Genomic DNA, 14,042 nt, shown 5'->3' with positions numbered 1-14,042 from the left:
CTTTGACCCCAAGAAGAGGACAGAAACCCGTCACATGCTTTAATACAATCAGGCAGTTACTATGTGGCAGGCACTATACTAAGTACTAGGGGTACAAAGGAAGCATAAAAGTCTTTTGCCTCAAGAATTCACAATTTAGTGGAAGAAACAACACGCAAACAACTATGTACAAACAAGCCATGGGCAGGATAAATTGGAGATAATCAACAGAGGAAAGGTACTAAAATCAAGGGGGATTGGGCAAAGTTTCTGGTAGGAGGTTAAATTTTAGTTGGGACTTGCAGGAAGCCAGAGATGCCTGGAGGCAGAAGTGAGAATGGAGAGGTCATTCCAGGCATTAGGGACATTCAGCAAAAATGGCCAGAGTTAAGAGACGACCCTCGTTTCTGAGGAATAGCAAAGACGCCAGTAACTGCATCACAGAGTATGGGGGAGGGGAAATATTATAAGGTGTAAAGAAGACTCGAAGGGGTGCAGTGCTAGCTTAGGAAGGTTAATTACAGCATTCACTGATTTACCAGATTAGTAGTCAAAAAAGAAAATCTGGCTTGCCTGACATGATTTCTTAATGAAGGCATACAGGTTTTTTTGTGGTCATCATTTCTTTTTCTAGATGCTCCTTTAAGAACACTAAAATTTTACCAGAAATTCAAGTTAATTTCACCAGCCTACAGTTTCCAGCCTCCATTCTCCTTCACCTTTTGGTGAAGTTTGCGCTCATCCATTCTCTTCTCTCTGCTGTTCTTTCAGGGGCCCAGGAGGAGCTTCTCTTGAGCTTGGTAACACGAACATTTCCTGGGCAACTAGGTGCTTCTCCCTAGTTATCTTTTGTCTTTGCTATTTTTGTTCTGCCTTCTCACCCTGTGTGATTCAAGTCACTACTCTAGCTCTGACACTACCTACCCTTGTGACTTTGGGTTCACGAGCTGATGCTCATTAAAAATTCAAGATAGAGTCACTCATGTCAAGAGGCTCGTGTGACCCAAGGGCAAGTCCCTTAACCTCTCCAGACCTCAGTTTTGCCATCTGTGAAATGAGTGGACTAGACCAGAAGACCTCTAATATCCCTTCCAACGCTGAATCTATCCAAGACCTCCATATAGCAACCACTCAAAGCAATGGCAGGCTTTCCCTAATTTAAAAAAAAATGCATATAAAGGGGATACTCAAACTCTTAATCTGCTATTCCTCACTTGACATACTCAACCAGACCACTGTTCCCCCCCAGATAGGTAGATCTTTGATAATGTCCTTTTGACCTCCACAGAAGTGCTATTTAGATGTCTCATTGTGGAGGTGACCCTGGATTCTCAAAGGCTAGGCCAACACAATTCAAACCCTGATAGGTTCTAACAGAAAGACAGTATTACATCTGCAGTCAAAGGTTTAGTCTAGCCAAGCACAGAGAGAATGATCACCATAATACTGCCATGTATAAAACTGCAAACCTTTTGATCCAGTAATACCACTACTAGGGTCTGTATCTGAAAGATATCAAAGAAAAAAGGAAAAAGAGCTATGTATGCAAAAATATTTATAATAGCTCTTTTTGTGGTGCCAAAGAATTAGAAATTGAGGGGATGGCTATCAATTGGGGAATGGCTGAAGAAGCTGTGGTATGTGATTATGACGGAGTATTTCTGCGCTATAAAAAATAAAAAAGGGGATGGTTTCAGAAAAACTTGGAAAGACTTACATGAACTGATGCAAAGTGAAGTGAGTAGAACCAGGAGAACGTTTTACACAGTAATGGCAATATTGTAATGATAATCAACAGTGAAAGACTTAGCTACTCTGTTCAATACAATGATCCAAGACAATTCTACAGGACTCAATGAAAAATGCTATCTGGCTCCAGAGAGAAGTGATGAACTCAGAGTACAGACTGAAGCATAATTTTTTCATTTTTTTCATTTTTTTTGGCATATGGCTAATAAAAAATGGCTTGTACGCATTTCACATGTATAGCAGATATTACTGCTAACTTTCTCAAAGGGTGGGGAAGAGGCTGGTGGAGGGAGAAAATTTGGAACTCAACATAAAATAATTGAATATTTAAAAAGAAAGAGTACTGCCTATATGGCAATCCCATGAAACATATAAATTGCTTTTAGTCTTGAATGGCTCCCTTCCACTGCCATAGCAGCAGTGGCAGAAAGGGCAAGAGAGGTCATTAAGAATCAGCCTTCAGACTATAAGCATTCATTTACCTCTTAGTATTCTCACTGGGTAATCTTTGTCCAACACCCAAGTTTTTAAAATTAGATAGAACAATGTAGTCCATAATAACATTTCCAAGAAATCCATGAAACACTTAGGAAAAAACCCCCCAAAACTTTAGTAACCATCTAGTTCCCCATCCCTAATTTTGCAGATGAGTAATCTGACACTAAGATTTGATTAAGGTCACAAAGCCAGTCAGTAATAGAGCAGGGTCTAGAACCCATTTCTTCTCATTTTATGGGTCAGTGGTCCTTTCACTGTATCAAACTGTTTGTTCAAAAGCATATAATAAGCACTACATAAATGTAGTGGTTATTATTATTATTATTAAAAACAAATGTATTTCTCAATAAGAGAACAACTGAATTTGAGATCTGTAATACTTTATTGAGAGGTAGCATTGTTACAGTGGCTGGACAGCCAGTCCAGCTGTGTGACCACAGGCAAGTCACATTACCACTCATTACCACGATTCCCTAGGACTAAAAGTTACAGAAACGTCTCAGTGCTGACTCAGTGGCCCCAGATGACAGATTTAATAGCAATGGAAGAGAACTGTAAAGAAGCAAATTTAGGCTTTATGTCAGGAAAACCTTTCCAACAACTAAAGCAGTCCAAAAGTGGAAGAGTCCTGCCTCAAGATGGCAGGTTCTCCCCTCCCTGGACGTCTTTAAACAGAAGCCAGATGACCACTTTTCAGCTATGTTCTAATAAGGATTCTTTTTGGGTACAGCTTGGAATGGATGCCACATGAGGTCCTTTTCAACTCTCAAATTCTTTGATTCCGAGGGAGCTTCTATATCAGGAGTATTCCACACAAAGTCACAAGTTCATTATTAATTGCTGGCCAGTAATTAATAAGCAAACTCTTCTTTTTAAAAATAGTACTTTATGTTTTCCAATTACACGTAGAGACAATTTTCATCATTCTTTTCTTTTTTCTTTTTAAGTGAGGCAATTGGGTTTAAGTGACTTGCCCAGGGTCACACAGCTAGTAAGTGTCATGTATCTGAGGCCGCATTTGAACTCAGGTCCTCCTGACTCCAAGGCCAGGGCTCTATCTACTGTACCACCTAGCTGTCCCCCCATCATTCATTTTTTGAAAGATTTCGAGTTTCAAAATTTTCTCCTTTCCTCTACTCCCCACGATGGCAAGCAGTCTGATATAGCTTATACATGTGCAATCCACATTAGTCATGTTGTGAAAGAAGAAACAGAACAAAAGGAAAAAAGCCACACAAAAAAAGAAACCCCCAAAAGTTAAAACAGTATGCTTCAATATGCATTCAGGCTCCTTTCTTTCTCTGGATGCAGATAGCATTTTCCATCATAAGTCTTTTAGAATTGTCTTGGATCATTGTATTGCTGAGAGGAGCTAAGTCAATCATAGTTGATCATTGCACAATGTTGCTGTTACTGTGTACAATCTTCTCCTGGTTCTATAAGCAAACTTTTCTAAATAATTTCAGAAAAAATGTTCAGGTATGAAAATTCTAGGCAAAATTGAGCTAGGTTTAATGTGGCCTGTTTCTATAATTGATAGTTTAACAATACTTCAACTATCCATTATTACTACCTACAACTAAACTCTTTATACCTCAGTAGACAGTCTTCAAATGTTGCTGTATTTAAAAATTTCATTAACTAAAAGCTAACATTCTGGTAATAAGCTTCTCCAAATTTAGCCAGGGTGGTCCTCAGAGGACAGGCATGTCGTCTTTGTTAGGCCTCATGCTTAAAGTCCTTCTACATGGGAGGAGAGCTTGAGTTTTGCTGACATTGCAGAGTTGTATACAGCTACCTCCTCATCAGCAAAGGAATCTATCTGAACAGGACTTTAATAGAGAACATAATTAATATTAACACAATAGTAGAACTTTATGTGTCATTTTTATTCTAGTCTAAATTGTCCATGAAATTGTCTAGTAGTCTGATTTAGAAACTCTAAAAGAAACTACCATCTTCTGAGCCAAAACCAAATTTATTTATTCATTTAAAAAAATTATAATTGGGTTTCTTGACATATAGTATCTGTGCACAGACATCATTATTAAGGAATCAGGATTCTTTATTTTGTTTTTTAATCAGATGGATGTTGAGGTCATCTTGTTCAGTGGTATCAAACTCAAGTAGAAACAGGGACCACTAAGGTGCCCCTAAACCCAGCTGCATGTTGACTAAGAAAACCATAAATTAACACACCCATGTTCTATTGCATTTTTAGTTATTTTGCTACACATTTCCCAATTACACCTTAATCTAGTTGGAGGGAGAGTTGTGGGTCTCACGTTTGACACTTTTGACCTAGTCTGTCCCCATCTTAAGGCAGGGTTGCCCCAAGAAGGGTGCTAGTAATCTATTTTAAACTTTTTAATTAAAAAGATGCTCAGAAAAGGCAATTCTAGACTTTTCTTTTCATAACACTATCCATAAGTCCTCAGTCATAATATTATTTTAGTTCATAGGTTCAGAGGTGGCATACTACACATAGCATTAGCACAAATGCCTTGCTATGTGGGTATGGAGAAATAATTTTTTATTTTGATTTAATGACTTTTGTTAATGACAATAGCCATTTTTGTGCAGTGTTTTTTACCTATATTTATAGTTACCAATTTTGTCTATTTTGTCCAGCTAACATTCCCAATTTCTGACTCCTTTCATCACAGGTCTGACTTTCTAAATTCTAATTATTCTTAGTGGCTCTCTGAAATTTCTCCAAGTTCTTCACATCTTTCAAATCGTGTATCCTTGAACAGGGCACAAACATGTTTAGAGGCCAATTACAGTGAAGCAAGAGAATGAATGAATGTCCTGGAGTTGAAATGTACAGGAACCTATTTCTACAGCCAAAAATAATCGATTTTTTTAGAACTAATTCTGATAAATATATATGTCGTTTAAGCCACAATAAACAACTTTAACTTTGCTCTATGCAAATATGTTAGAAGGTATTAAACCATACACATATATACACACACTGGCTAAAACCTGACCTTTGATTTCATTCATTACTCATATCTATGAGAGAAGACAATGTATTAACACAAATTCAAGAGTGTTTTTGCCGTACTGTAAATAGTAGTTATATAACACACACACACTCATCAACTGTCTCACTGACTCACTGGAAAATCATTGAAAAGATAATACATTATGAAAAATTGCCTTGTGAGCATTTGTGCTCCAATGCTGGAGTTGACATCCCTTAATAGCTAAAGGAAGGAAGATTCCTTACTAAGTGAGATCATCAATTAAAAGCTTAAAACATGTCCTCCTTCCATCTGGCTCTCAGAAGTCTTTGGGCCTGTGTTTGGCAGAAAACTGTCAATAGGAAATCTGCCTCCAATTTTTTTTCCTTTATTACATCAATGATGCCTTTAAGACATTCACTCTCAGGGACCCAAGAAGCTTCACCTAGAATTGCCTCTGGTCACACTTTTCCATAGGTCAATCACACTGGGTTTAAAGAAAAAAAGATCCAAGAAGACAGGACTCAAGAGGCTCTAACCTCACTTCTATTTCCCAGCAAACTTCCAATGCCACAGGCAAAAAGGCAGCAACATCAGCCCCAGGGCTTTCCAGTAGAATTGAAGATCCTGGAGGTCAGGGACCTCTTGTATTTCTATTAGCATCTCTCCAGCCCAGCAAGGGCAGTTAAAGTGAGGTTGTAATTGCTTCCACACCCAAAGCTCAGCCCCAGCCCCAGGCCACAGATCGGGGCTGGAAGGTGTGCTACAGGATAATGCAGAAGTGTCCTGAGGGCAGGGGCTGTCTTCTGGGTGGTGGTTTTTTTTTTTTTGGGAGATCTCCAATTCCTTAGTACAGACCCGGGGACCACTAAACCCAGACGCATATTGACTTAGAGAAACATATATTGATATCTATGTTCTGTTGTATTTGTATTTATTATGTTAAAGAATTCCCAATTACATTTTACTCTGGTAGGGGTTGTCTAACATGGGCTTAAGGTATACATGCTGCTTGCAGACACCGGCTTCTCCCAGAGCATCCTTAGTCCCGAAGGACCTCCTCCACCCCAGCATCCCTGCACACTGGAGAGGATCCGTGGGCAGCCAGAGCTGGGGGAAAACCCGGGGGCGCGCAAAGCTGGAGGAAAGCCCGGGGACGCGGAGGTTGGGGCTGGGGGCTCCCGGGGAAGTGCCTGGCGGGGGGTGGTCTAAGATGCCTAGAGCTGGGGGTAGGAAGCCTGGGGGGGGTCCCAAGGAAGCGCCTGGCTCGGGGTGGGGATCCCGGGGGCGCGCACAGCTGGGGGTGGTCTAAGACGTCTAGAGCTGGGGCGCGCCTGGCGGGGGTTGGGTGGGAGTGGTCCCGGATGGCCAGAGCGGGGGAAGCCCCGGGGGCGCGCACAACGGGGGATGGGGGTGGTCTAGGGCGCCCCTAGCTGGGGGAAGTCCAGGGGGCGCGAAGGGCGGGGCTCCCGGGGGCGCGCATGGCTGGAGTGGTCTGGGGCACCCGGAGCTAGGGGAAGGCCCAGGGGGCGCGTAGAGTTGGGGCGGCCCTGGGGAAGCGCTGGGCCTGGGTCCCCGGACCCGCGTGCCCTCGGGCGACGCGGGGGAAAGGATAGAGGCGCGCCGCCCTCCCCTCACACCTGTCAGCCCAGCCCGCCCCGCCCCGCCCCGCCCGGCTCCGCCCAGCCCTCTGGGGCCCCCAGCCCCGCACCCCATTCCGTGCCGACCCCGGGGCAAGCCCTCGCTCGGGCGGCGCCGCCGCCTCCATCATCCCCCTACCTCAAACACCACTTCTTCGTCAAACTCCGGTGTCATCCTTCTCCGCCATGCCACCCGCCCCGGCACGATGGGAAATGAAGTCCGTCAGCCTGGGGGGGCGGGACGTGCGGGCCCCGAGCCTGGCGCCCGAGCGGCGCCGAACTACAGCTCCCAGCGTGCCCCGCGGCTCGCGCTCCCTCGCTTCCGGCCAGCCGTGGGGCGGGGGCGGGGGCAAACGAATGATTGAAATCCTGAGATTCCCCTGGGCTGGACGTTTAGCTGTTATCGCTGCCGCCCTTAGGGGGCGCTGAGAGGGCCGGGATTCGTGGTTGGTTTTTTTTCCCTTTTCCTTTTTTTTTCGGGAGCGCGTGCCGGGGGAGCGCGCTTGCTCTTCGGAACGCCTCCCTCGGAGCCCGGCCAGCTGGAGCCCGCACGCGCCGGGGGTAGGGGGCAGGAGGGAGGAACGCACTAGCGCTCTGAGAATCTTCTCCCGGAGCTCGTCCAGGGAGGCGCTCGAGCCTTCGGAACCTTCCCCGGGAGCTCGGCTCGGGGGCGCTCGCGCGCTCCTTGTCCCTCGGCCGGCCAGGCGGCTGGCTCGGTGGCGAGCGTCGGGAGAGCCCCCGGAGCCGGCGGCTGCTTTTGTACCGGCGCTGCGGAGCTGCCGGACGTGATGCGGCGGCCGCGGACCCTGATTCCTGCACCCCCCAAACTGGAGTCAATGCATTAAAGAGGATTAAAAAGAGGGGCTCTGGGGAGGAGAGAAAAGAAAAGAAGAGACAGAGAGAGCCCGCATGGGAGGAATCATGAATTCCAGCGCCGGTAAGTGCCTGGAGATTGCGCTCGTCCCTCCGGAAAGTTTGTAACGAGCGGCGCTCGAGCTGCAGCCTGCGTCCTGCGGGCGCTCGGGGACTTGGGAAGGGTTGAGTTTCCTGCCCCTTCCCTCTCCCCAGAGCAGCCCGTGCAGGACATCTGCAAGTACTGACCTGACCGGCATTACGCTGCCAAAGAGAGTACAATGGTCTTCCTCCCCAGGCGGGGCTGTTTGCCACCCCCGGGCATCTCCTGCGTCCTGTCTGTAAAGGTTTGGGGAAGGGTGGTGGTTGGTGGTGGTGGGGTCCTCCGTGGCCCCGGGGATTAGCCTCAGTCCACTCAGAACTCTTGGGGATCGGAGTAGGGGCTCCTTTTTGAAATGGGGACCGCTTTACCCCACTGTGCGCAACCACCCCCCTAGACAGAAACCGAGTTATTCTAGGGGAGGACTGTGCGAGGCGATACGGGCGGCTCACTGCCTGCCTAGGCTGGAGTCTTGGGAAACTCGGGGATAGACCAGAAACTCTTTATCTGCAGAGCAGAGAAGTTTCGACTTTGTTTCAGAGCCGTTGTTTTCTTTCCACACCCTGTTTAACCTGGGATACTTGGCTCTGGGGTCCGGGTCAATATTTGTAGCTTTTTAACCAACTATCTTGGCTTTCTTATTAGTAACCCTCGGAACTCCTCTCAGTCAAAATAATGCAATCATTTTGGCTCCTGTAGAGCGACCTTGCATTAAAGGGATTGTACTGTCTGCTTTGTGCCCCCCGCATGTTAACTTTTTAATGACTAATTTCCTTATATTCTTAATTACTTCATTTGCAGGTACGTGGTCACCTCAAATGATCTAGGCAAAAGTTGCTGTTGGTTTTCATAAATCTTGGGCATTTTAAAAAAGGATCTCTAGAAATGAGCATAAAGAAGACTTGCAACTTAATTAGAAAATTGGGATTTTTTTGAAGTTAATTTTTTAATCGCGATTTTGATCATATACTTTACCCTCTCCAAAAAAAAAAGTTTTTATGCTTTGCCTAAGATAAGCTTTTAGTTTAGCATAAAATAGCATTTTCCAAGTGCCTTCAATTCAGCAAACATCTCTGCAGCCCCTTACTCTAGACAAAGATTTTCAAAGTCTTCATTTCTAAAGTCAACCCTCAAGTATCAGGTGAAAAGTTTCTCTGATCTTCCAGGCTTTTGTTTAAAATCACGAAATTTGAAACCATCACAGAGTCCTGTTGATTTTCCTGATATGTGTTAGCTATCTTAGAAGTAGAGATACTTTTGAATTTAGCACTGCCAGGTATAATCAGATTGTCTAGAAGAAATCTGAGTTTAGACAGTAACTTTCTTTTTTTAATTAGCTAATAGCATGCATGAAAAGTCAGCGTTTTAATATTGCTCAGTGTGTCGGTTATTCCTGTGTATCTCAGACATTTCCTCTTTGATACTTTATCAAATAGCACGCTATTGGAGCCATAGAATGTATATAGATATCCTCTTACTGACTCCTGCCTTATAGAGGACTTGGCTTTTTCCGTCATCTAGGTTGTCGTTAAGCCTTAGGTCATTAAAAAATTACTGTACCAGTAAAAATAATTTCAAAAAATAATGATTGGAAATCAAGAGATGTCCAGCCCTTTTTGGTCCTTTTTCAGCCATGCCAAATTGTAAAATATTAATGTTTTAACAGTGTTTATATTTTCATTTAGGCAGGGTAACATCAAATACACAGCAGACACAGAATTTAAACCTTAAAGATATAAAAGCTAATTTTATATGACATTCTCATTGATGGTTGCTTGGTTGAATCCCACTGAAAGATTACTGGTATTTTGTGTGTTTGTGTATGTTTTAATGTTATCAGCTTCATAAACAGAAAATCCACAAGCATTTTTGTGGTGTTGAAAACAGGAAGTCTTCCTGTGTTTAACTTAGTTATTACTCAGTTGTTTTGTATGGTGATACAGAGAGGCTTTGAGACTTCTTTTTGTTCAGCCCATCTGTTGGGTCAGGAGGCTTCCTTCATTGTGCTGAAAGGAGGAACGTGGCAGAAGGCTAGTCATCCCCCACCAAGTCATTTCTATAGAACGATTGATATATTGTGTTGACCAGCTGCTTTGTGGTGTATTTTAGAATAGCAAACAAAATTAGTTAAAACCTTTAAAAAGGTATTTCCCATATGGACAAATGAGTGGCTCACCTAGATCTGCTTATAAGTATTGTTGGGAGAGGGGATTGTTTTATTTTGGTAAGAAAATACACAGAAGCCCAGTACTGTGGTAGGTAGTTGTGACATGTTTACCAGTGGGCTGAGACACTCTTTTTGACCTGGATTTGGAATAATGTTTAGTGATGCGTTTTAAAAAAATGCAATGTATTAAAAGCAAAGGATCATCCGTGATACTGTACATGAGAGCAATTCTGTTTTATTGTTTTCTGCATTTATTTATTTAATACTGTTTGCCAGGAGCACCTGGGTTCAAAGCAATAGTAGGGGAGTTCCATGTGAGCCGCCAGCCACTGTCTCACTCAATCAAGGTACATAGCTGGCGCTTATTACATACCTGTTGATGGATTGCTTAGATCTCTGCCTCAGAATTTATTAGCTGTGTGACTATAGGCAAGTTACCTGGCCTTTCTGAGGCTCAGTTTCCTCATCTGTAAAAGGGGATTAATAATATCAATCCATGAGCCAGAATTTATTAAGCACCAGGCTAGGTCCAAGAGATAGAGAGGAAAAGGGAACAGTCCCTGCCCTCTTGTGGTTGAGTTGTTTCAGTAGTGTCTCACTCTGTGATCTCCCTTGGGGTTTTCTTGGCAGAGATACTGGAGTGGTTGGCCATTTCCTTCTCCAGCTCATTTTACAGATGAGGAAACTGAGGCAAACAGGATTGAATGACTTGCCCAGGGTCACACAGGTAATAAATGTCCAAGGTCACATTTGAACTCAGGTCTTTCTGACTCTAGGCGTGGTGCTCTATCCAATGAGCCACCTAGCTGCCTCTAGGAGCCTACATTTCAGTGATAAGAGACTACATGAATGGATGTATACACTTGGTGTATGAAAGTGAATACAATGATGTTTTGAGAGGTAGTAAGACTGAATAACTGTAACAACCCCAGTACTTAACTCAGGCTGCTTGGTAGGAGCAAATTAGATAATATTTGCAAAATGCTATGTAGTGTTGTTCAGTTGTGTCCTACTCTTTGTAGGAAAACCTCTATTTGGGGTTTTCTTGGCAAAGATACTGGAGTGGTTTGTCATTTCCTTCTCCAGCTCATTTGACAGATGAGGAAACTGAGGCAAACAGGGTTAAATGATTTGCCCAGAGCCACATAGCTAATAAGTGTCTGGGGTCACATTTGAACTCAGGACTTCCTGACTCCAGGCCTGAGCCACCTGGTATATAGCTGGGGCTTATTACATACTGGTTGATGGATTGCTTAGATCTCTGCCTCACAGCTTTATTAACTGTGTGATCGTAGGCCAGAAACATTGACAAGTCATCCTTCTGTCCAACTAAAATCATGAAACAGCTGGACACTGAGTCACCAAAGTTACCAACGTGTAGAAGCCCACCCCAGCCATCTGCAGAGCCACTCTGTAGAGTTTCTAACTAGTCCCGTTTGTACTATTTACTTATATATTTCTGGTGTCCTTAGCTTTCTACCTTATTTTCCCTTAGAGTTGAGCAGCTGAATAAATAAAGGGTTTGTAGCATCTCTTTCAGAAGATGCCATAGAACTGAATCCAGAATTTGAGGTCCCTGGGTCTGGCTGGCGTCCGGACACTGATGAATAGTTATTTCAAGTGTTTTTGACTTGAGAGCATGCACGCCATACTGTTGATGTTGTCCTTTGAGCGCTATTGCTCAGGGTTGGGAATTGGCTTCAAAGGCTCCCTCCCTGTGACTCTGTGGTTCTAAGTACTGGGGAGGAAAGCCCTGCAAATTCTGCTAATCTAGTTACTAATGGAGCCTAGCATGGTTATTAAAAAAAAAAGCCTATTTTTAAATTATGAAGGATAACCCAGTGCTATTAAAAGTAGTATTCCCTGCCAACTTTTCAAAATATTCTACTTTAGAGATGCAATTTATTTCACCTCCATTTACCCTTCCCACGGTGTAATTTTTTGTGACTTAGTTGTTTTCAGTCATGTCCAACTCCCCATGTCCCCATATAGGTTTTTTTTTTTGGCAGAGGTACTAGAGTGGCTTGCCATTTCCTTCTGCAGCTCATTTTACAGATGAGAAAACCAAGGCAAACAGGGTTAAGTGACTTGCCCAGAGTCACACAGCTAGTAAGTGTCTGAGGCCACATTTGAACTCAAGTTTTTCTGACACCAGGCCTGGTGCTCTATCCACTATGGCACCACCTAGCTGCCCACTGTGAACATGTATTTGGGCCTCCCTCTAATCTGTCTCTTCTCTAATACAAATATAAAATGAAAACATCACTGCCCTGCCACAGAAGAGCTTGCATTTTAATGGCAGAGACAAATAAATGCGTATGCATATATATGTGTATATACATAAATCATATATGTTTAATATAAATAAATACATTGTTGATATATGCAAAATGAACATGGAGTTTCATCCTTTGTACCTTTAGGACTGGATTGCTCATGTGGCCAGAAGCCTTAGTATAAATTCTCCTGGCCCTGGCGTTCATTCCGTCTCCAGATTATCTTTCCAGCCTTCTTTCGTGTGATTCTCTTTCACGTGCTCTGTGTTCCACTGAAACTGTGTCCTCTGCGTTTATCCTGTCTCACTGGCGGCTCAGAGTCTTCATTCACACTTCCCTTCTTGCCCAGATCAATGCCTCATCCTAGGAGGTACTTAGTTAAATGCTTCTGAAATTGGGTGCCTTAAACAGTCTGAGACCAATCTGCTTTTCCAAACTCATCGCATTCTGTGGTCCAGCCAGACTGGCCTCCTTGTTGCTTCTCACGTGGTGCTCTGCCTTCCATTTCTTTCACCTTTGTGCTGGCCATCCCCGCCCCCTTCCTGTAACAGTACCTGGCTCATCATCTGTCCTGGGTAGAAACTTGTTGAGTGAATGAATGAGACACATCCTTACTGCTTCCTCTTAGGATGCCATATTTCCTGATATCTTTCCTAATCTCCCTAACTGCTAGTGCCTTCCCCTCCTGTCAGGCATTTATCATCTGTTCTGTATCATCTCAGTGTATTTATTTTTATATATGTTTTATTTAAATTTACTTATGTCCATATTGTGTCTTTGGATAGATTTGAAGCTCCATAAGGGTTTCCCGCTCCCCATTGTATTGTTGGTGCTTTATCACATAACTTTTCTCCCTATTCTTTTTTTTCCCTGTTTTATTTTTATTTTATTTTATTTTTAGGCAATTGGGGTTAAGTGACTTGCCTGGGGTCACACACCTAGTAAATGTCAAGTGTTTGGTCTGAGGCTGGATTTGAACTCAGGTCCTCCTGACCAGTGCTCTATCCACTGCACCACTCCCTATTCTTTTAAAGATCCAAGTTAGGTGCCACCTCCTCCATGAAGCCCTCAGTGGAAGTGTTTTCTTTGTCTTCAGGTTTGCCTTAGCCCTTTGCACTGTCTCATCCTTCCCCTAACCTCCTTGTTCTTTATGGATACATCCCTCCTTCTTCCCTCTCACTGTCTTAAACCAGGAGCTCTTGGCCAGGGTCATATTTATTTTTACATTTCTGCTGCCTGGCACACTCTGTGTCCTTAGCTTTTAATATTTGTTTGTTGAATTGAATTGAACATGACTTTGTCTTTCAGATTTCCTTTATCTTTGACAAGGAGTAAGTAGAAGGGGGAAAGGGGTCTAGGGCTTTTGATACATGACTGAAAGTACCTTGACAAGAGAATCCCCTGAGCTGATTTGGAAAAGCTTTGATTCTTAGCTTGAGAGCCAGAAAGATCTTAGAGGCCATCTGGTCCAATCCCCTTCTTTTAGAGCTGAGGAAACTGAAGCCAAGTCAGAGTTGAATAGGAAGTAAGCATCACAGGTGGGTTTTGATTTCAGGGGCTTTGACTCCAGGCAAATGGTTTTTCAGCTTTACCCATTGTCTCCCCTAGCTTTCCTGACTTTTATGTGATGAATATCAATAATACTTTATATAAACATATATGCAATACATATATATGCATATGTACATGCACATATACATATGCACACGTGTATATACATACTGGTGTGTACACATAGGCATATACACGCACGTGTATATTTACACATGTATTTATATGCATATACATACACATGCATAAATATGTATGTGT

General features: G+C 43.4%; 2 protein-coding genes across 6 annotated transcripts in view; one reads left to right on the top strand and one right to left on the bottom strand.

Annotated features, from left to right (window-relative positions):
* VEZT (vezatin, adherens junctions transmembrane protein) overlaps positions 1-8,219 on the bottom strand; it is an 88,079-nt gene extending 79,860 nt beyond the window's left edge. For 4 of the 5 annotated variants that reach the window (XM_021006467.2, XM_021006468.2, XM_021006469.2 and 1 more), the window contains exon 1: positions 6,975-7,231. In XM_021006467.2, coding sequence (XP_020862126.1) covers positions 6,975-7,010 — 36 coding nt within the window. In that variant the 5' untranslated portion in view covers positions 7,011-7,231. Of the gene's footprint in view, positions 1-6,974; positions 7,232-7,936 lie in introns of those variants that run through there. The other variant, XM_078146648.1, reaches the window with a different exon arrangement.
* Positions 7,253-14,042, top strand: part of FGD6 (FYVE, RhoGEF and PH domain containing 6) — a 181,341-nt gene continuing 174,551 nt past the window's right edge. The window contains 1 exon segment of the mRNA XM_021006466.2: positions 7,253-7,772. Coding sequence (XP_020862125.1) covers positions 7,745-7,772 — 28 coding nt within the window. The 5' untranslated portion in view covers positions 7,253-7,744.

Source organism: Phascolarctos cinereus, unplaced genomic scaffold (genome assembly GCF_003287225.1).
Source record: "Phascolarctos cinereus isolate Bilbo 61053 unplaced genomic scaffold, phaCin_HiC Scaffold_1;HRSCAF=81, whole genome shotgun sequence".
Classification (NCBI taxonomy): Eukaryota; Metazoa; Chordata; class Mammalia; order Diprotodontia; family Phascolarctidae; genus Phascolarctos; species Phascolarctos cinereus.
The sequence above is the reverse complement of the archived record's forward strand: the minus strand, read 5'-3'. Positions and strand labels throughout refer to the sequence as shown.